This window comes from Myripristis murdjan, chromosome 24 (genome assembly GCF_902150065.1).
Source record: "Myripristis murdjan chromosome 24, fMyrMur1.1, whole genome shotgun sequence".
NCBI classification, from domain to species: Eukaryota; Metazoa; Chordata; class Actinopteri; order Holocentriformes; family Holocentridae; genus Myripristis; species Myripristis murdjan.
Window position 1 is genome coordinate 13,845,709 of NC_044003.1, and position 24,413 is coordinate 13,870,121.

A 24,413-nucleotide genomic window follows, 5' to 3' on the forward strand; every position below is an offset into this window, starting at 1 on the left:
AAACATATCAACCATCATACCTGCCATTCAACATCAAGATCCTCAAAGTAAAATCTTTATGATAATAAATAATACATTGAAGTGTGTATTGAAGATGTGGCTTTGGCTGAGACGATGAGGCTATAAATCAGAAAACAGAGTCTTGTTTATCCAAACTCCTACAGGAATAGAGTTCATCATGAAGAAACGCAATTCACTGACAAAGCTCAGGAAAATGAAATGAACGGATGAATATGAAGGGTTTAATTCCAAAATGCTATTTATACATTCTTAGAAGAAAATCGCCACTTGAAATGTACTCATTCATTCATTCGCCCGGTAGCTCATACATATAGAAGACTGGATCCTCTAAAATGTAGCAGTTGTTCACACTGTTTTTTTTTTACATTTTCAAAATGATACCTCACTTTGGAACAAAACTCTCCATATGTACACTGATCCCTAAGCCACCTAACACAATGCCACCGCTAATTCAGACAAATGTAACTGCTTTTTCATTTAACTATCAGTTTCTGTGGATAAGTGGTGAAAAGTTTAGACATCTGTTTGAAATGTCACGGTGTACTTTAGCCTTTAAACTATGAGGCACAGTAGCAGAGAAGATGAACATTTCTGGAACCAGACAGTTGGCTCGAAATTTGTCTGTTTTTCTGGCCATTTAGTGTGAGAAGGACTGACCAGATCTATGTGTGAATTCACGCAGCTATTCTGCCTCCAGGAATAATGATGATATCCTTTCTATCTGCAGTAACATCCAGAATCAGCTCACAGAGCAGCTCAGCAAACGAGCTCTTTAGTGTCGGGGTATTTGCTGGGTAATCAAAGCCTAATCTTGGAGAAACACCCCGACCTACATCCAAGAGATCCATGATCTTCATAAGGCATGTCACAAATCACCCACATCTGGCACCATCATGAAAGTCCACTGGAGAATTAGCTCCAACAACACCTAAAAAATGGCTAAATATACAACAATCAGGTCATAAAAAAATGATACCTGATGAAATGCTTGAGCACGTGTAGATCCGTTTGGTAACACTGTGAGTAAAAGTGGATAGTCTGGCAAGTTTGATCCAAATTTAGGTTACTGTGACACAGTCCACTCGTCTTAAGCCCTGGTTTCTACTCCACAACAGCATACTAATGACTACTAATGTCAACTTTTACTACATACTTTAGCTACTTTGCAAATCAGATGTGTACAGTGATAGTTAACCAACCAGACGTTGTGGTTCGCCAGTTAACAAGATAACATTACCCTAACACAAAATTGATGATAATGTGTCGGTGATAAGATGATTAGTACTCATTCAAAAACAGCGCAGACATTTACCATCACTACTGATTGTGTTGAAACGGCTAAGTCATCCGTTTCGAAAGACAGTCACCTGTTCACAGCCATTGTTGAGCTGAGGACCTCCACCATGGCCACCAGAGTGTGTGTTAAGTCGCCTGAAAAACCTCGGCAATAGTCTCTGCTACGGCAATCACACTGTCAAGTGTTTTTAGCAATGCATTGACCAGGGTTAGCAGGAAAGACAAGAACAACACAGGAAGAACATTCCTAATGCTTAATTACTTAAATAAAAAAAAAAAAAAGAAAATCTAACTTCATATTTTTTTTTTTTTACAATGCATACAACATATACCAATCCGTCAACTGTGTAATAAACAAGGCAAATAGCAGTCTTAATAAAATACTGACCAAAAACATTTAAAAAATCTTAAATGTGTGGCAACGCACAAAGCATCACCCAATAAATTACATTTGCAATAAAATTTCTTTTCTTTTTTTTTTTTTTTCCACCAGTGGTGTTAATGTGTTTAAGTTCTTCTACATACAAGTTTTACAATGCAAAAGATAAGCCTTTCTGGAGTCAGTTAACCTCTAATAACCTTAACGTAAGCAGTGAGAGGCTGACCTGCAGGGAGATTCGAGTGGGATTCAGTTGGTAATATTCAAGCAGTGTTTCTGATACAGATTTTATTTCATGTAAACTTCTTATCCTAAACACTGGAAGCATCTACAGTGGCCGTGTGTGTCCCTGTTTGTGTTACTACTTTGTTTTCCCTTTACAATGCCCCTGAACGACTTTGGAAAGAAGCATGACTGAATCCCAATGTCAAGCATGAGTCCTGTTGTATGTGTGTTATAACTATGAAATCCAAAAGTCATCTGTCAGAATTACTAATGACAGTTAACATCTAATAATAAGCATGTTTTTGGGTGTGAACGTTAACCCTCAATTGATCCCAGTGACGGTGATGTACACATAACAGCAAGTTCTGCATTTCCCCCAAAACATCTTACCGACTGAATCTTTTAATACAAACACAGGACAGGGCACTGACATGTCAGACAAGCAGCGTCATGGCCAAGCAAGGGCACTCTTTCTCCACAGAGAATGCTAAAACATAGATGAGACACTTAAGGGGAAACCCAACCCCAGATTTGAACTAATATTCAACTAATGTGGGTTTTTAAGGACTGTTTTTATTCTTATGTGCACATGTTTAGCATTACTCACTAAACTTACTAATTTTATTCTTGTCAGGATGTAATTGCCGATGAAACAGTTTTCAGTGATCGGTGATTTTCAGCCATGTGCTATCGAGGCCCAAGTGTCGTTAATTCTCATTCAAATCGAACACTACAGCGGCTCATTTCACTGATTCACTCCTTTCTGGTGGAGGTGATAAAAATGAGTGAAATGCACTGCTGTAGTAACTGGTGAAAATAAAAACTGAAAAACTCTTGGGGTTCAATGAGACATGGTGGAGAACCACTGCACATACCACAGGACGGCAATGCTGTCCTTTGAAATGCAGACAAATTAAATTATATTTGGGTTAGGCACTCCTTAAAGGTATACTTTACTCAAAATGCATAATATTTGTATCAAGTACTGTGTACATACTGTGTGCTGCCTGTCTTATGAAATGAAAAAAAAAAAAAAACAACAACTTGGTCTGTAATTTTACAATTTTACAACAGCAAAAGTCTATCAAAATTTCCATTTAAAAAGTTTGCACTTGTCATACTGTATAACCCGAGTCTCAGGTGTCCAGCTGTATGCTCAATATTTTCAAAACACGCATATTTTTGCTCAAATCTGCAAACCACTGCCCATTTTTTTCCACCGAAGCAGAGATGGCTGACGTTTTCGAAACATTCCAAGCTTTGCAAGTAAAACTCTCTTTGTTTGGCAGCACACGGTGAGTACTTGACGCACTAATTATGTATTATGGGTGAAGTATCACTTTAAGGTAAGGTGGCCCACCTCACCAATTCATTGGTACAGTACAGTACAGTACAGTAGAGACTCTGGCATACATTACCACTTTTAAATTACTACTAGTAAGAATTTATTTACAAAAGACATTTTCAAACAATCAAAGCTGCATTAGGCAACTTCCCATGTTGGTGGATCTAAATGGCAGGAGAAGAGGCAAGAGGCAACAGTTTGATAAAATGTGAACTTCGATACCCAAAAATCCTGTAGGGTGACATCAGTAAACTGCACACAGCATGCTCACATTCATCTGTGATACAGCCTCACTTTGTGATTTAGGCTGATTGTTATGTAAAAGTCTTGCCTAGTGCAGCTTTAATCATTCACTGCGTTTACATGCACTTTAGTCACAAGTTGGTTTCCCTAAGCGGAGTAAGGGATTAAGAGAAACACGTTAGCACAGGTAGATTTCTGCTGGAGAAACCTGATTATTAGATTGTGTAACACCTTACTTGGATCTCTAAACTGTGTTTTTGTGTGCGCATGTGCAAGAGAAGAGACCGGGTAAGGAAACTGATCCGAGAAACACAATAAACACACACTGTACAACGCTAGGCAGAGTAAAAACTGTTCTACATGATTGTTTAAGAATGCTTAATAATTTTATGTCAGCGTTACCTATGGTGAAAATACATGATAAGGAAGCAAAAAACGCATCTGCCACAGCGTGCTTGGGGAAATTCCCACAAGATGCCAGCTATCCGATGCAGGCTGCCGGCTGTGATCATTGGACAGTGCATGTTTACTGAGGTTTTTGAGTAATCAGAGTAAGGTAATACATGCAAACACGTTACCCGGTTTCCTGTCATAACCTGGTTACTCACAGAAATCTGAATTTTCATTTGCATGTAAATGTAGTGAACGTACAAGGAACATTTTTTTCTCCTCTATCATATCAGAGGAGGACAGCATTTACAGATTGATATCCAATATTTAATAAAAGGCAAACATCACCTCCATATATTGATCTGAAACCAACCCATTGAAACTACACAGATAACATGGAGCCAAAGGGGAAGCTACTCTGAGGTTTGTGTCTAACACTCTAGTCTATACAGCACACAGGCTCTGAGTTGCGCTGAGTGGGAGTGACATGTTGTGTACGCCGGCGTGATAGTTTAGCATTACAGCTGTCTGGCCTCATTCTAGCCAGCCACCTCACACTGCCCGCCCGCCTGTCTGGATATCTGTCTATCTGCTTGCCTGAGTCTGGCTGAGTCTTTTTCTTCTGTTGCTCGGCCTGCCTTATTAGTGGTTTTCCTGTCTGCTATTCTGGGTGCCCATCTCCCTGGCCTCATGTCATTCATTTGGTCTACATTTCTCTCATCTTCCCTCTTGCCTGCGCAGATCATTAGCAAATCTGGGCCTCTCTGTTTTTGAAGGGAAACACAAAGGAGGTAGCAACAGAAGATGACAGAGTGGTGTAATGTTTTGCAACACCACTTTGGTACCTAAGTTACTGTGAAGCCTTCAGCTAATAACCATGTATAGTATTTTTTTTTTTAGATTCACTGGCATGAAAATCAGGGCATGTGGAAAAGTCTTTTAAATACTATTTTGTATCTAAACTGGTTTTCAATGATCATGACTTTACTAGCTTCTGCGACTGCTGTACTGAAACCAAAATCCATCTGCAATCCCAAGAGATTACCAAAACAAGTGAAATACTTATACTACATGAATACTTCTTACATTTTTCTTAAATAACACTCAACGTACATACAAAATCCTTTCAGAACACCTCTGCACTGTGTATCATATGCAGTGCCTCAATGCATGATTTCAGACATGTTTATGTTGCCACATAACAAGAATACCATGTTTTCATGACCCTTGATCCATGGGAAAGACCAAACTTTTTTTATGTTCGGTGAAAATTTGAAAATTGAAGAGCACTTTGCCTGCTGTAATGTTTGATGACAGATTCAGGAGTGGGACATTATTGCCAAAAATATAATGCACATACAGCAAAGTCATAGAAGAGTGTGGTGAGGCACCCCCCCATCCCGACCCCCCCACCCACCACCACCTCTACAGTCCCAAATTTAACCTGTTTCAGATTCAACATCCACCCATATGATTCCCTTTTACCAAGCTAACTATTACAGAATATAGGCTGTTTTACAGTGCTTATTACAGTGCATACAAAGTCTCAAAGCGTATATGAAATTTGTCACAACAAAATATATAATGTTGGTAACGAGGACATCTTCAGCCAAATAAATACTTGGTGTCATAACTGATTCTTTAAAAAGCCAGTCTGGATAAGAGCCTCGTATTTTCTAAAGGCATGAGGAGTACTGTATACTCTCATGTGTTGGCCTGAAAAAAGAGACAAAATGGCCTTAGGAAAAAGCGCATAATTCATGAAGTCAACTCTTACAGTAAAGGGGGGTTTGCTTTTCTAAGAGATAGCTGGAGACAGACCGATTCTTTTCACATGAAAGAAGCCCATGCCCCCAGTAAGCCCCGAGTAAACCTGCAGAGACTGCCTGGATGCCAGTCAGCCTAGTTTGGCACCAGGTTGAACAAGCTCATTATCACCACTCCTTATAATCCTGACCCACGCGTCTTTATCTTTTGGGGCATTTTCTTCTAAATACGGTACAAAAAAAGAAAAGCCTCCAGCCAGCGAAGTGCAGCATAGGAACCGTGGCCCCAAGCCCCTTTGAAGTATGATTTCCACTCCCCCATCTCCCCTATAACCCAAATACTTTATAGCTGTAGACAACGCTACTCTCTCTCTCTCTGCAAAATATAATTTTCACCATGTATGGCACCTTCACTACTCTGTCTATGCGCTTCTGTTTCTTCTAGCCGTAAGAACTATCTCCCCCCTCCTCAATACTGAGGGCTAGATAACTCTTTAGAGAGTGAATTTACAGTTTTGGAATTGGCACTTGACAAATAGCTAAATAAATAACATATGGAACACCACCAGTAGCTCTTAAGATGTCCTTCTGCCCGAGGAAATGTCCCTCTTATGATGCCGTCTGTCTCAAGCACAGAGGAAGCTATTTGTCTGTCTGCTTCATTTCAGCTCATTTGGCTCCTTGAGTCCAAGAGAAATAAGCTTTAGAGTCCAACAGCAGCACTTTCTGGGGACCATGTCTTCAGAGTGTGTGCGTATGAGTGTGTCTGTGTCACTCATGTACAAATAAGTTAGTGAATTTGTGTATTCAGCTTCAAATGTAGTTGGGTTTTTCAGCCATTAGTGTGTGTGTGTGTGTGTGTGTGTGTGTGTGTGTGTGCACCTGTGTTTGTATGTACAGGTGCATCTCAATAAATTAGAATATCACCAAAAAGTTGATTTATTTCAGTAATTTTGTTTAAAAAGTGAAACTCATATATTATATAGATTCATTACACACAGACTGATATATTCAAGTGTTTATTTCTTTTAATTCTGATGATTATAACTCACAGCTAATGAAAACCCAAAATTCAGTATTTCAGAAAATTAGAATATTACTTAAGACCAATAAGTCTCGCATCTTCCAAATCAGCATCTCCATAAAGCTGGTCAGCAGAGGGACGCATGAAGTGCTCTAAAACTTGCTGGTAGACGGCTGCGCTGACCTTGGACCTGATGAAACACTGTGGACCAACACCAGCAGATGACATGGCTCCCCAAACCACCACTGACTGTGGAAACTTTACACTGGACCTCAAGCAACTTGGATTCTGTGCCTCTCCTCTCTTCCTCCAGACTATGGGACCTTGATTTCCAAATGAAAAGCAAAATTTACTTTCATCTGAAAAGAGGACTTTAGACCACTGAGCAACAGTCCAGTCCTTTTTGTTCTCAGCCCAGGTAAGACACCTCTGACACTGTCTCTGGTTCAAGAGTGGCTTGACACAAGGAATGCCATCTGTACGTGGTGGCTCTCACAGCACTGACCCCAGCTGCAGTCCACTCCTCGTGAATTTCTCCCAAATTCTTGAATGGGCTTCGTTTCACAATCCTCTCAAGGCTGCGGTTATCCCTGTTGCTCGTGCACCTTTTTCTACCACATTTTTTCCTTCCATTCAACTTTCCACTAATGTGCTTGGATACGGCACTCTGTCAACAGCCAGCTTCTTTAGCAATGACCTTTTCTGTCCAATACCAATACACTCACAATATTCTAATTTTCTGAGATACTGAATTTTGGGTTTTCATTAGCTGTACGTTCTAATCATCAAAATTAAAAGAAATAAACACTTGAAATATATCAGTCTGTGTGTAATGAATCTATATAATATATGAGTTTCACTTTTTAAATTGATTTACTGAAATAAATCAACTTTTTGATGATATTCTGATTTATTGAGCTGCACCTGTATGTGTGTGTCAGTTTGTGTGTGTGGTCAGGGGGTAGTTTCCAGCTGTCTATGTGTGTTTAGTCCAGCGACAGGAGTGGCTGCATGTTGTCTTCTTCACTCTTGACTTTATCCGGTCGTTTCAGAACACCGGGCTCCACCACGGACTGAGACCTGGGGAAGAAACGACAAGATGTCCACCATCATTATAATGATTTTGGAACAGTACCCGGGGCTCTCTGACCACCAGGAACCTGAGCCCCTTGGGATCAGAGGCCTTTGCTTTCCTGGGCAACGTTGTGATACTCAATTCCCTGAGGGCTGGTTTCCAGGCTTGCAAAGGCAGAAGAACATGGCAGAGGCCCCTGGATACTGTGCAGACCTACAATACCCAGGGACCTCTGTGCAGGAGGGGGTGAGGTATCCCCTGTTGGTCAGAGGGTCCAGCTGGTCTGAGGCTCAAGGGCACTGGGCTAAATATCACAAGCAGACCAAACACTTGGCTAACTGGATATCAGACCAGCAACTTGTCATGATTTTTGTACAGCACAATGTTTAAAATGGCCTTGGACATTCACAGGGCATGTAAAAGGTTGCTACAATATCACACTAATAAAGTCTGTGTGTTTTGACAGGTTGCTTTAATAGAGACCTTTGATGATAATGACCCTTCAGCATCACCTAGGGAAATCTGTGTGTGTGTGTGTGTGTGTGTGTGTGTGTGTGTGTGTGTGTGTGTGTGTGTGTGTGTGTGTGTGTGTGTGTGTGTGTACACCATTAAATGAACAGAGATTCACCAGTGAGTTGAAACACTGGACCTCAGACGCATGGCCTTGAATCACCTGGAACAAGGACATGTGAACCCTCACTGGAGAGGTATGGATGCTGCAGGTGCTTAATAATAGGTGTATTTCCCAAACAACACCGTTCAACGGTCCCTGAACACACCACCTCCAGGTATTATTGCTTTAATCAAATTAAAAGCAATTTTTTGATATGCATGTAGACAATTGTAAGAATTGTTGTCAGTGTTGAACAAGCAAGCATTCATAAAGGGGCTTATGTGATTTTCGAGAGATCTGTGCTAGTGTGCCTCAGCCAACCAGTGCCATGAAAATAGCAAAGCGCACCTCAGACCTGGCTTTTAATGACAATATTTAACACCAAAGTGGTACCAAAATTGCAAAATTACAGCATAAAAAAACTCTTAGTTTAGCTTCTTTACCCATCTCAGTGCTGGCGAGGTCAGTTTAGATCACAAAAAATCCCAAACTGGCAAAAATGCTCAAAAACTAGTTTAACACCTGATGAATAGGCAGCTTGAACGTTGGAAAGCCACAGCATAGTGCCCAGCTATAGCCATCATTAAAAAATAGGTCCCACACTGATTCCCACCATTATTGTGTGCGGGTGGACTCTCACTACGCTACTCGATGATGACACTAACCAAAAACTGCTTTCCGTGCACACATTGGGACTGGCTTTTAGATCCCCTATTTTTCTCTGCGATCTGTGTGTTCATGTTGTTTACTTTGTCGGACAGCAGAGGAAAACGCGGGGTTAGGTGGGACGACCAAACCTGCGCAAACCAAAATGTCGCAGTAACATCATGTGATACCTCTGAGAAAGACTGCAGGACACACAGCAGGCAAAACATGTCAAGGTGACCAATTTAGCACATCGTCTGTATAGAAGAGCATCCTAACTTAGGGTTTCTAGGTGGCTCGTGGTTCTGAGGTTGCTAGGGTGTGCTCAGGCAGTGTACTAGATTTTCCCTAAGACATTTCTAGCCAAATAATAATAACAATTAAATAAATAAACTAGAAAGAGTGTATAAATGTGTTTTGCTGAAGAAAGCACATTAATAAATAAGTAAATAAATCAATAAATGATGAAGTAAATAAGAGTGTAGGGCCTATAAGTGTGCTTTGCTGATACAAGCACACTAATACCGTGGCCTGGCTCGCCCTTTCGGCCCTGCAGTGGAAGTCATCTGCTGTTTGATCTCCAAAATAGAAGCAGACTGCAGAGCACCGCTAAGGCAAATGTCTTTGAGTGGATGAGTCACTTGACATCACATAGCTGTCGGATGAGTTACCGTGAATCATATTGCATCTTGGCCTATTGGAAGATTCAATACCCCATGCAAAGTCAAACATGCTTACAGTAACACAGTGCTAATGCCCTTTATAGAGGAGCAAAGTGGGCGGGGTTATATTGGGCGGCCTTTGTTCTGGAGAAAAAAATCCTACTTATTTTCCCAAAGTCAGTGTTACATGATGGCACATTCAAGTACCTCAAATATTTGGATGGATATCAAACTCCCGGTTCATCATCTGTCTCATATCACAAAATGATCATCATATATCTATGGGAGGTGGATGATTAATCTTACTGATTATTTAACTAGGTTTGACCAAGATTTATGGCATTCAAAACTCACTTTCTAGCTTTCAAGACCCCCAACCCCTTTTCTCTTGACGTTTCTGCTATACCTCTGCTGTAGCTTAGGCCTCTATATTCTGAAAATGTGACGTTTTTATTTATGTCAATTACAGGCCACTGTAAACTGTGCCAGGGCCTTGCTGATGTTGTAATTCCTAGTGGTCGCTGTTAGAGGTTGATTAAAGTCATATGAAACAGGGCCACTGAAGAACTAGGCCAGAAGTAGCTAACCTGGTCAGAAAGTTCTCTAGGACCTTTACAATAATCAGGCTGTTGAGGCCCACACAGATAATCATACTGATGTTTAGAACATATGTCAATATTCAATTTCTATAAATTTTCATACCAAAAAAATCCTCAGCATTCCAAGCATTGAGCATTTCGCCTTTGATTATATTGTTCTCATGGTGGATAAGCTTCTGAAATAGCATTTAGTCTGTAATACTGAAAAACTGAGGGTTGTAATATCAATACGACTAGTGATAAAACATGAGCTGTATTGTATCCATATCAAAGGCGGATCCACATTTTAATAAAATGGTAACTCTGGTGTCTGCCATGAAAAAGAAAGTCCTGCCTCATACATAAATAATACTAATGTGCCGTCTGTAGTTTCTCATAACCATTATTCAGTCAATTTCAAAATCATATCTCAGATTGCCTCGACAGAGACTTAGAAATCTGCTGCATCACAGACTCTCAGAGCACATATGCTTTGAGATTGGTTCTGCACAAATCTGCAACAACATGCACGCACACAATCTCTCTCTCTCTCTCTCTCTCTCTCTCTCTCTCTCTCTCTCTCTCTCTCTCTCTTTTGGTCACTCAATAAAAGGCTAACAGAGGCACATGTTTATCCCTGATGTTGCTGTGGAGGTCTTGTCACATCATCTTGTCTCACTGTTTTGCTCATACTTGTTTTCTCTTGCTCTCTCTTTTTCTGTCTCAAATACAGTATCATCATTAACAATAGCTTCTTGACTAAGGAAAAAACAAATTTACCAACCACAGTTTTTTTTTTTTTTTTGAGGTTAACAGGTAGATGACATCATTGTGAAGAAACAGTTCACCCAAAAATGAAAATGTTGGCTGTATGTTGTTATCCTTGTCACTTGAATCACTCTATGACAGATCTCTCCAAAACAACTGAGGTGAATGGGGAATGATCCAAATGGGGTCCATAAAATTGTGCAGTTTAAACCGAGTGGTATTAAGTTAAACAGGCTATATTTACACCTGTGTAGTGCAATTCTTCACCAAATCTGGCTTACAAAAAGGTCCATGCTCAAAAACTGATAAACCCAATGCAATAAAGAGTTTCCTGATGATGTTGTGTTGGACTTAGGCCTATATAGCTCAGTTCAGTGGTTCTCAAATGGAGGTGCACGTACCGCTAGGGGTACATTAGAGAACTGCAAGGGGATACGTGAGATTATTTAAAATGTTAATTTAAAATTTATCAGTTGTGGATAATCCCTAAAAAAATCAGAATCAGAATCAGATGTGGTTCAGTAAAAAAATGTAAATGTAAGTTTGATAAAGATTGAAGATGTCAAATGTGTGTGTTTGTGGTTTAAATCTGCTGCCGAGGTCGTCAAGCAAGGATGTTTGTTCACTAAGAAGCCAGATAAAAATCAAATAAATAGATTTGTGGTTGAAACGTGGCAGCGCTACAGCTGACAACAAGGAGAAAGAAGTGAAAAAGAAGGAAAAAGCCGACCAAACATTGTCAATATCAGCTTGTTGTTTCAGACACTGATGGAGCTGGATTGAATCTGCACTGGTCAGGGGTTACTTGTCTGAAAAAATATATATATATATATTCCAAAGGGGGTCCAGTATTGAAAAAAGTTTGAGAGCCACTGACTTGGTTTGACCCCTTTTCACACGTTTTGACTTTAACTTAAAGTGTGTGTAGCTTATAAACTAGACAGATGCATGTGTTCAAAGTGCAAACCCCACCTCTTCATGGTTTTCGGAGACAGGTCTTTTTCCAGGTCTCTCTCCAGGTCTTGTACTGACAGGGTGTATGACTCTGGACAATAGTCAGTCTCTTCATCATAGGCGTGGTCCAGCAGCGTTCGTGCCCACGTGCCCATGTCATATGGTGGCATCATGCCGCCCAGCTCCGACGGCAGGATCTCCGGGTGGATCAGCTGGTGTAGGCTGTTCAGATTGTTGCCATGCATGAAGATCTGTCCAGAGAACAGATCAGGAAAATGAAGGACAGACATCAGTTCAGTTCAGCTTGACGTTGTTAGGCAGGGGTAGCATTAAAAATATTAAAGCATTAAAAATTCAAAAAAAGAAGAGAACACATCTCCTGCAACATTGCGGCTTTAAATATAAAAAAGTATAATGTAGAAGTAATTCAGACTGACAAGGCTTTTTTTTTTCTTTTTTTTCTTTATTTATTTTTAATTACTTAGTAACTGTTAAAAGAATGTCATGCATGAACTATAGCTTCTTCTCTATGTAAGTAGACCTGTTTTAAAACTATACTATTGCACTTTGATGAAACATAGCCTACTTATGATACCATAGGAAAGAGTTTACGCAAATTTAAACAAAACATTCACAAAGATCCAAGCGAAGTGGGTCACCTCGTTTGCATGATGGGCACGCCAGTTGGGATTGTACATATCTGTGTTCTTGTCTTGAAACATATTCTCAGATTATCACGCAGGAAAGGTTCTACACTTGCCTTTTCCAGTTTTTTTGCTGGCTATAGTACAGATGTGCAATGTTGAACTTTGAACTCATTGTGCACTGTCCTCTGAGAACGCTTGCCAGCCTATGACAGCACCATATGGTAGCCTGTATGTTTCAGAATTTATTGAGCTGTGCAACAGCTCTCTAAAGGCATATAGAGTCCACAAAAAAAGATTGCCTCAACAAAGACTTAGACAGACTCTCAGAGCACATATGCTTTGAGATTGGTTCTGCACAAAACTGCAACAACATGCATGCACACACACACTATATCTATTTAAAAGTGGTTTGACACACTGGCAGAAAATCTAGAGTAGTGGTTTAAATTTTACCTTGCTGCAGTGATGTAATTTTGCACATCCAGCAGTGCTACATCACTGGGTCTATGCAACTCAGTTTCTCCCATAACAGGTTTAAACTTTCATCACCCTTTAATGTAAAGTACACTTACCCTTTTTCTGGTCTTGTCTTTGAGGAAGGGCCTTATGACTGTGTAGAGGGCATGGATGTACCAGGGCTGGTTAACAAAGTGGATCCCTCCAAACCTGGCAGGGAAACTGTCCTGTTACAAAAAGAAAAAAAGAAAATGCAGAGAATGTCTATATAACATCTAATTACAATCCAGTGAATGATGCACAAATAGCCAGACGTGATAAGAATAAATGACACACAAACAGTCAATCATGTGAACAGAATAGAAAAAAGGTCCAGTTGGGAGACACACCACACATGGGGATACACATGGGGTAAAGCAGAGCCTGCTGTGCTCCAAGCATGGAACCCCAGAGCACATCCTGATTTGCTGCTCCAAGGCACTAGGGGAGGGGAGACACTGCTGGTGGCATGCTGCAGTCTTGAAGGTCATTGCAGAAACAGATCATCATCTTCATGAGAGCTGGGGAGCAGCCAGGACCCCCCTGGAAGAACATCTGCAGTAAGTTTGGCCTCTGCAAGGAACTGGCAGCTGTTGGTGGAGCTAAATAAGCAGCACAAGTTCCCTCATATCACTGTTACTATTTTGATACCAGACATCTTTCTCATCTCTGAATGCACCATTCAAGTCATCATGCTGGAGCTAACAATCCCTTGAGAAGATTGCTTGGATGAAGCCTCTGAAGTATGAGGGTCTGATCAACGATTACTGGTAAGGAGACTGGAGGACAAGGAGATTCCCAACTATCGTTTCAAAGCTGGTTGCACAGGCTTTGCGGTGAAATCTCTTGGTAGAGCCTTTAGTGAATTCAGCATCAAAGGACAGAGGAGAAGAAGAGCCCTCCGTGGTGCCACCGATGTGTCAGAAAGAGCCTCTAGTTGGCTGTGACTCAAGAGAGAAGGACCATGGAGGACAAAAGCAGTTAGCTAGCCATCTGGACACAAACCTGAGGTCTGAGCAGCCTCAGCTGGGTCACCTGGAGGAGGATTTGTGATGCTGAAAGACCCAAAATACCAGAGGATTCTAGGAACATCACTGAAGATGTGTCCAGAAGCATCAGCAGATTTATTTGCTCATCTTGTCCTTTTACACTAGATTAGTCTGGTGAATGGGCTCTAATGTGATCATGTACTCTTAGGAAATGGTCCAGTATATTTTGAAGCCAACACAGCACAGCATGACTGAGCGAAATGAGTCGTTATAATCCAGGTTACAGTCTAGAGTCTGGGTCTGCCATGGTGTTTCCTAGAATGCTGGACACAATTATCATAATTACACTTCTCAGTGTGTGTGTGTGTGTGTGTGTGTGTGCATGAATCATCATTTGGCTTTGCTCCAACAGTATGGTGAGATTATATTCTGACATAACAGAGCTGGCTGATGATGATTATGGCTGGGGGCAGACACTTATATAAAAGCTGTTAACAGTGTCGGGGGAGAGAGAGCTGGGTTTGGGTTTATCGGGGCTGATGTCAACACCAGTGTGTGTGGTTTGAAACAAAAAATAGCTGATACTTTGTGCTGATATTCAATCTGTAAATCTGACTTTTTAATAGCCAAAAAAAAAAAAAAAAAAAGAAAAAAAGAAAATGAAAATGAAAATAATGCAAAAATTCAGGCTATAAAAGTCTATCTCACCATCATGGGGCACCAAATTTCTCCAATGAAAATCACACTAATGAGATCATTTGGGCTTATTTTGGGGTAGCAGAAGTGGACCACACCACTGGTATGAAATCATATCCAGTACGACCAACACTAAAGCAAAGTGACTTGTTGGACTGTTCCTACTGTATCTTGACAGCTGACAGTGGTAGGTGTTTTGAGTTGAGTTGTGGGTTGTCGAAAGTGAATTTGCACCATTTGCAAAAACACCTCCTTTTCCCACAGAAACTCAGAACATTCATCACTTAATTAAATAAATTAACACATATTGAGGAGGTGCAAGAATTACTGCATTAGCAGGTAGGTTGACAGGTACAAAAAATGAAAAAAAGAAAAATAAAATACAAATTAAAAATAAAAATCCAGACTTCTGTGTCTGAAATGTGCTGGACAACTATTCCCTCTTAGGACATTCTAAGAATTGGCATACTACGCACACTATACATACAACCTGCAAAATAATACTCTAGGGCACATGTACTGTAGTATGTTCAGTATGAAAGATATCTCATTCCAAATGGTCCCCAGAATGCATAGCTGTTAATCTAGCCAACTAATTAGGGTCTCGTGTGCACATGGGACATCAGGTGAATCTGAAATGTCCTTTGAGACATGCTTGTGATGAAAAGCTATGTAAATAAATGGTCTTCACTTGATTCGACTTGACGTAATTACCTGGTAGTGTAGAAAACCAGAAGTACGTTGAGTCTTAAGGGCCAGCATTGAGGAGTTACACGACATTAATTTATAGTATCAATTCCATGTTCGTGAGGGCTCCATAAACTACTCAGCACTTAATAAAAGCCTTCTCCAGTTGTTGAGTAGTTCAACAGTTTAATAGTTATGTCCTAATTAGCTAATGGCAATGGTTAATGATAACGTTTCTAAATGCATGCTGACAGTGTACTAGCCGGCTTATCTTTATTTTTAGCTAATACATATTCAACAGATCCTCGACTCTCATCTCTCCAGCGCACTTGCTCGCTCTCTTTTCCAGTATTAATCTGACTCGTCTAGATACAGGAGTCCTCAGCGCCGCTGCTGACTGCGTTTCTGAAGTTGCCACTTGTAATCTCACCATTTTGGAGTAGACACTGTACATTTCTGTGCTGTTTTGACCTAGCACTTTGCCAGTTTTTCAATAACAGTGTTTTTTTTATATCATAAACCACAGCATCTGGTCAGCTAATGTCACTGCCTTATTAGCACATCTGATTTCCAACAGTAAACATTATGTAGCTGCAAGTTTGTGAGCCATTTTCAGTTGAACCTATAGGGTACAGAAGGCTTGTGTGTCAAATTCTATAAGGTTTGTATCAAATCTAATTTCCCTTCCTATTTTTTCCTAACTAATTGCTATGTCCTAAACAGTATTACACAAAGTATTACAGCCAGAGTCCCCATGCCATTAGGTCAGAAGATGCCTCTGACCTATTTTTATATTTACCGTGGCCCAGATAAGACTCATCTTTACAAGCTGCAGGAATGCAACGAGGTCATTATTTATTAGTGTTATGAAATAATAAATGGGCGCCTGAATTATGTATTTCAGCAGCAAAATACAGTATGCTTTTGATTTCAAAATTAAATCATATTACCTTCACCCATGTTGTTAACTCTTTGCTTCAAGGCACATGAACTGTTGCCAGGCTGCTCCACCACTCACATCCACTTCAACTTTTTGTTTGGTATCTGGCTATGGGGGCAAATGTCTGTTCCACATGAATAAGTGATAGCGGTGCTTCATTTGTGAATTTGTGAGCCTTGGGTCACTGTTGTTCAATAGGAAAAGCTGATGAAGACTAACAGTGACAGAGGGTCAAGAAAATCCCATGTCACCCCTAAGACAATATTTATGTAAGAATCCTGCTGTCTTCTCACAATAACAGTTTAACATATTCATATGTCTCAAAATGTACCTGTTAATGATTTACTGGTGTTGAAAGTAGACATAAAATGTGCCGTATTGAGTGTTACGTAAATTAAAAAAAAGCACACAGACCTAATGCAAATGGTAATGCAGAGTTTTGCATTGTTTGATGGCACATTTAAAAGCATGAAACACTTTATTCCTTGATCAGAATTGGTCAGTGCAGGAATGTGCACTATGCATGGGTGTAGTTCACATTTTTTTAGCCGGTATGCTGTCAGTCAAAAAAATGCACAAATCCAATGTTTTAACCTCCAACAGGGGTCACAGTATTACACAAACTGGCAAGGTCCCGACACTGCGAGTTAAATGCTGCTTCTTTGTTGAGGGAAACACTGTGACATTCAGCGACAGTGACATGTGATGCTCCATCATCCCCTGAGCGGCTAAAGCAAAAGGCAGATGAATTCAACCAATCGTGAACTGGCAGAGCTGCTTCTCAGTAAAGTGTCTGTCCACCGGGATTAAAACCTGCACTGTGACTAGTGCAGCAGTGCTAGCCCGCTTACTGGATACTGTACGCCTTGGTGAGTCATGAGGTGTGCGTCTAATACATTTACTCTCTCCCTCACACACACACACACGCACACATACACACACACACACACACACACACACATACACACAAGCCCCGCAAGCCCCTCTGCTGGGCAGCTTTGACATAGTTTCCATGCTGGTGCTGCTGACGGCCTGGTTGTCAAAATCAGCATCAGTATGAGCCAGAGAGGAAGAGAAAAAAAAATATGTATGGTATATTAGATCAAACTGGAAATGTGTTAGAAGTCAAAGTTTTCCACTCAAAATTATATTATTATATTATTATTACAGCATTGCCTATATATGTGCTGAGGTATGAATCAAAAATAAAACATGTTTAATATGATGTCATCTCAATTGCTTTACATTGAAAAATGCAATTTTCTTTTCCAGCTTTCTGCATGGTGGTGTTAAGTTAGTGTGAATACATATTTTTTTTATTAAAATATATATTTAAATAAATATTGTATGATCAAGATCTGGATTTAGAAATGGGTGAAATTCTTATGTTACTATACTGCAAATATAATCAGTTGTCCCACCTTTCCACATGTATCTGTGGTGGCAACAAGCAAGATGCTACGTTTGAGAGGCTAATGATTTTGCTTACTGCCAAAATCACTAATCAAACATGGCAGACAGCCATCATTGTATAATACCAGGGTGCCAATCTGCAAGCCCAAGAGAAAATTCAAGTCGAGCTTGGCTTTTTCATTGGCTGTATCTGCCCCACTTAGACTCAGCATTTCTGTGCAGCACTGGACTGTGTTCTGAGGACCAGGCAGCAAAAGCAGGGGCTGAGCAGTGAAGCCAGTGCCTTAAAGTATAATTCTTCCTGATACCTCCTAATCTCAGCAGGTGGCCACTATAGTGGCTGCAAAAATAATCCGACTGCACGATTTATGTCCACAAGAAACATTTTCCCCACGAGGTAATGTTCTCAACTGAGGTTTTTAGCTCTTGCTTCATGTTGCCTGATGTCCACTGGAAATTATGGTCCAGTTCACCTTAGAGTAAAAAAATCCATAAAGCGAGGTATGCTTTTAGAGCGTGAATACCTTCTGATTGACAGGTCGCTGTCTGCAGGCGGGTGGCACAGACTTGTCTAGCTAGAAGCAGCAATTTAGTCTGTGTAACCACGGCAGCGTGTACATCTAGCTGCCTGTGAAGTTTTTTGTGCCATCCGGTCCGCAGCAAATGACTGCACCGTCTCTCAGGAGTTAGTGTTTTTGTTGAGAGACGATGACTTGGCTACATTTTCCTCAGCTCATCACTGAAATTGTCTTGTTCTGTATTCAAATTCCAACATATAGCATCTAAGGGTTCTGTTCTGTTTTTGTGGTAAGTTTGCTTTTGAACTGAATATCAAAATATGTAATTGCTCTGCCTATTTTAAGACTGTGACAAATTTTCAAAACATATCCTATGTATGAAACTTTACCTCAAATTATGTAACTGTTAATGTCATGTGTGGTCTGAGTGGTCAGTGTATTTTCTCTAGAATATTTTTCTTACAGAAGCAGCTTGGTTTGGGAGGTGAGGGTATTTTCAGCAGCAGCTATGTTATAGAATAATTAAAGAAATGTTATAGTAACCTTATAAGCAGCAGTGTGCCTAGTTGTTGCTTTGATTATGAAGGTGATATACTGTGTTCTGCACGGTCAAATACTATATTTATAGTATAGCACACTTATAGTAGCCCACTTTATACAGACTGGTGAACACAGCATGGTAAATTATACTATAAATCAGTGGAGTACACTTGCTTGTCCTTAGCTTCAATATGTCATTTAGATGGCCACCACTGTAAGGCAGAATTCAAAGTTTCAAAACAACGGGTCAGAAACCAACAGGTGGCATCACAACAGCTACATCCACTTCTTTTATACAGCCTGTGCTCAACACTACATCAGATACTGGGATGTTGACAGCTGATGCCATTCTGTTAACTTGTCTGCAGGAAGCTACCATTATATTTACAGTAATGTTTACATATGCTATAGTGTATCATTTGTTAGCATCTGTCCAACATGGCCGACCTCTTTTTACAGTGTGGTCATCGCCACTGTGTGCGTGGCTGTCAAGTTGCCATTCAAAACTCTCTTAGATAGATAGATAGATAGATAGATACTTTATTCATCCCGCAGGAAATTCACATTTTTTTCAGCAGTATCCACAGATTACAGATTAAGTAAATAAAAAAAATAGAAATAAAGAATAAGAACTAAGTACAACAGAATAAGATCTGAGTACAATAGAATAACCTAAGTACAACCCAGTGTGCAAAAAGCAATGTGCAACAAAAAAAACAGAAAAAAACGTGTGCATGGGTGTATAAAATGTGCATAGAGGTAGGTCAATGTGCAAATTTAGAAGAAATATACAGTATACACATGATAAATAGCAGTAAGCAATATAAACACTATAAACAAGGATTATAAAAAGATAGGAATATGAACAATTTCAACAGAAGTATTAACAGTTAAACAGAAGTAATAACAGTTAAACAGCAGTGGAAAATAACCTAACCTGAAGAACACACGCTCCGACCAAGGTTCAGAGTTAGTGTGAAACCATGAGACCAAGACCGTCGACAGAACCTGACGCCTGGTACTGGGAATTCAGGAACTGTCAGACTTGATCCAGCCTTATGGAATCACCCCTTCCCCTCCAGTCTTTACGTCTTGTAAATGCCAAAGATATTTCCACAGTTAGAAAGACAAGAGGGATGTGGTAAATATGTGAATGCATAAACCTGCAATTTCTAAAATCTGTGTAATTTCGCTGCAAAAATTCCTACAGTGAGTTTTGATTAAAGCCAATCTAACATCAAGCATTTTTGGCTGCAACACAACAACAACAACAAAAATTAAACTCTGGAGGTAATAATCTGGCATTTGTCTTTGTCATACAGAAACCAAACAGGCAGGCATGGAAAGCTTTGGCCCATTATTTGGAATGTGGGTCTGTCTCCATTCTGCAATGAAGAAGTTGATGTTATAACATCTGACATGAGATTTCTACCGCTCTGTGTGTGTCTGTGTACATTGTGTTCATATATGTCTTCCTCTCCCTGTCTCTCCTCCCCTGTCTCTCATGCTTTTTTAGTCTTTCGAAAGCACATCAGGTTGATGAGCTCTCTATTCTGCTCTGCTCATGTCAGTTGACATTGATAGAAGGATGAGTAAACTTGTCCTCCAGTAAAGGGGGGAGAAAGGCGGGGAGAGTGAACATTCATTTGAGTGCATTCCTTTTCTAATATAAAGTATAGCCTGGAGTGAAAACATCATTTTGGTACTGCTGTGCTCTCAAAGGAAAACCTCTTTGTGAGAGCACTTTTGAGGCAGACTGGAACTAATGCCAACTTAAAGTAGATCACTCTCTGCCTCTGTTTTTTTCACATGCTAACCAGTGCTAGGTACATGTGCAAAGCAGCAAATTTGTCACGTGTACAGATAGGTACAGTAAAGTGCTAGATAAAAAGTGAAAAAGTATTCTTTTCAGTTTTTGTTTGATTAGGAGGCTAAACACAGTCGGCAACAGAGTGACAACAGAGTGCTAAATGAGAGGCACCTAGAGGAAGAGCCTGACTCAGAGGATGGGTCACACCAATAACAGTTTCTGCGGGAGGCTGGTTACTAATATGAGTCAGCTCCATTCAGCTCATTCAGCTAAGCAAGGGAAGAGAGAGAAAAGTGGGGCTTTCTATTGACTGTGAGATAGAAACCTCAATTTCCAAAATTTAAACTTGAGTTGGTGCAAGAAACGAAATGCCTGGGGCCAGCAATGCAGAGAGCAACACTGGAACAGGCCCAAGAGGAACAGCCAAAAGATCAGAGCAGTGTGACCTTGGCGGAGAGGGCCATGAACCTGGAATGATGCCAGAAAGGTCAACTGGCTGATGGAGATCTCCTGCTGAATGAGAGAGAGGCAGCAGATTCTCAGCCTCTGCATGGAGACACAGAGTCACTTCCTGGAGCAGAGAGAGGCGAGTCTGTGAAGCAGACATCAGAGGAGCAAGGTGAGGACTCCTGCTCAGCGGGAGAGTGACAATCTTCAGGCGAAAGAAACTGAAGATGGGAAGAATTCAAGGACGTGACCTCTCCGTTGAGGGAAAGATAGTGGCTCTAAGTGATTGCTGGGGGGAAAAAAATGCTGAACATAGACTTGGAAAGTGTGCATCAGAAAGCACACATAACTCAAGGAGCCCTATTTTCATATTTCACGTTGACATTTTGGTGAGGTTTTTCCTTGCTTGAGCATGTTTGGCATTTTGGTGACATACTGTGCATCAAGGTGGGAGGAGAGGCACAGCAGTGGGTTTGCTGATACCGATGTAGCGGCAAGCTGCAATTTTGGTGCCATTTGATGACAGCAATTTGCACCAGCCAAAGCCTGCCTGCTAAGACCAGTTCAGCTGCGTAGTGCACCTACATTTTGTGTAATTTTCATCACCTTGTTTGGTTGAAGTGCATTCACCCAACTATGCATCTAGAATCACAAAACCCAGGTTTATGTGTTATGCTTGTGTCTTTCACTTTGATATGAATTTCTCAAGGAAAAAAAAAATTCAATACAGCGTTTATGCATTCTAATGCACAGCTAGTGGTGTTTAAATAATCATATCAACAAAGCTGCTGTACACCAGGGTGCATTTATCCTTTTCAATGGGCTCACCGATTGGTCAACTAAATACATTGCATTGTGTTCAGGGGTGCAGAGATTTGATTTAGAAAGTCAGAGACACAAATATTTCCTGCAGTTCTTCAACATAATACAGTACTCTCTTGAACACAATAAAGGCAAATAATTTAGAATTAAGCCAGTGTTGATTCAAACATACGTTTTTATGTTGGGCCTATTTTAGAAGCAAAATAATAGCATGGACATTAACAAATAGCAAATATATTGCATATTCTGTTTTGCCCAGAGGGAAAAGCAAACATAATGATGTTCTGCTCCATGACATTAAGTTACTCATGTATCTATTTACAGAAGAAAAGGAGGAGAATGGGACATAAAAAAGGCTTGCAGCTTTAGCACTTTCCCTCAGTCACCACAATACTGGAAGGATAAGAGTAATTGGTGGATTCAATCCCAGCTCCTGCCAAACCCACTGATGCTATATTCATCTCAATCCCGCAGCATTCCTAAAGGCGCCAGGTGCATCTTGTCAGGAAAATGTTAAAAGCTTACTGCCATGCAGAAGTGCACTTTGCACCATGTGTCAAGTGCATGAAAGTAGGGCCCAAGGAGAACAGTGGAAAGGAAATTCTGGGCGTGGCTGGAGGCTGCTGTGATGAGTGTATCACAGAAGCAGAGGCTGATGGTGTTGATGGTAGCTGCTATTGAAGCTGAGGATGCTCCTGAGTATATCACTCTGGATCAGTGGCCTGCCTGTGTGAGACTGATGAGGATACTACACCACCGACATCCTCTTCACTCAAAGCGTTAGAAGTGTTTTCAATGGTGTCTCTGCCTCCCAGCCTAGGGGAAACCGGGGAGACTGTGGTGCGAGAAGAGGGCATCAAGCCAAAAATAGTGGAAGAAGCAAGGAAGAAGCAGTGGACCCAACTGGTGAGGAGTCTGAAGAACAGCAATCAAAGACACCGTTTATGCTACATATAATTCTGCTAAGCAATAAAATCCAACAGAATATGAGCAGCATGAGCTTGAACATTTGCAACTTTCCCTCCATTCTGATTGCTCAATCAGGCAGTGGAGTGACAACAGGATTTTGGCCATATTTCCTTTCTCCTGAAATTGGAATTCTGGAGTTCCTGTATGAAAAAAAAAAGATGCAACACAGCCTTGCTCTGTAAAACTATGTGGCTTTTGGCCCTCTGTTGCTGATATGGAGCAGAGAATTAAATTTTACAGGTGCTTTTGAGCATCTTTTCACCTCTAAAGCCACTTGAGGCACCTCAGTTTCCTCAGCTGTGTCTGCTTGAGTGGTGGTATTGTGGTAGATTTCTTTGGATTGCACATAATGCATTATGAAAAATGTCTGTTCAGTGTTGATACATCACTGGTTTCATCCAGTAGATGGAGAATAGCGATACTTCTCTTCATCTCTTTCTTTATTTCACACAAGTAGCCTGTGCTCATATCAAGTCATTTCAGTTAATCAGGAGATAATGTCTCGGCTCTTTTGCCTTACTCTCTCTCTTTGGCTCCTTGCATTTCATGGTCAACCCTTTCAAAGGCAAAGTGCAAAGGCATTCCACCTGATCATGTTAAACATGTGTGACTCAGTGCTGCAAAGCTTCTTCATTTTCCCTTTGGCCCATTGCCTGCGCTGATTTCCATCCAGCCCTACTCTTAATCTTATCATCATTCATAAAAAGACAGCAGTGGAAGCAGTACATGGCACCATTCTCAGGAAAATATTCTAAACAGGGGTGTTCTTCATACCAGTGCGCCTAAAAAGACCAACCTAGTTTTTTTTTTTCTTTTTCTTTTTTTTGGAAACTGCAAAATGGGCCAACAGCATCCAAATGAATTTGAAAATTTTATGAAGGCCTCATTTTATTGGGTATTGTGATTTTGTACATGGGCCACATCAGCTGGATTTTGTAACATAAGCAAAACATCAAACTCTTGCAGGCTCCTTCTCCCGCGTGGATTCTGCTGTGGTTGCCTCACTCTCCATCTCTTCCCTTTCACTCTCTATCTCTTCTCTTCCATTATTGCCTCTGTCTCTGAATTTTCTGCCTCTGTCTTTCTCTGTTCCATCAACATATCTTCTCTTTCTTTCAGTGTGGTCCCACCTACTGGCACTTCTGTTTGACTCCCCATATCTACACTCTTTTGGGTAAGTCTTTTGGGAACAATGCTGAGTCAGCTGAAAGGTTATAGCTATATTGTTATTTCAATTAAAATCTGTCCGCGTGGTTACAGGAAATATGACATTACCAAGAAGGCAATGGACTAGGCTGTGTGTGGTGAGCTCTGATTTAAGTCCTATTTAATGTACCCTACATTGATGATTAGATACAGCAAAATTATCTCTATATGGCACACATTTTAAGACATCCTCAAACCTCAGCTTCAGTTCTCAGACATCACATCAAAAAACTTTGTCAAGTCCTATGCC

General features: G+C 40.6%; 1 protein-coding gene across 1 annotated transcript in view; it reads right to left on the reverse strand.

The window, feature by feature from the left end:
- Positions 1-7,136: 7,136 nt before the first annotated feature.
- clvs2 (clavesin 2) overlaps positions 7,137-24,413 on the reverse strand; it is a 34,946-nt gene continuing 17,669 nt past the window's right edge. Inside the window, exons 3-5 of the mRNA XM_030047900.1 lie at positions 13,204-13,314; positions 12,003-12,235; positions 7,137-7,769 (exon numbers count right to left, since the gene is read on the reverse strand). Of these exons, the coding sequence (XP_029903760.1) occupies positions 7,676-7,769; positions 12,003-12,235; positions 13,204-13,314 (438 nt within the window). The 3' untranslated portion in view covers positions 7,137-7,675. The remainder of the gene's footprint in view (positions 7,770-12,002; positions 12,236-13,203; positions 13,315-24,413) is intronic.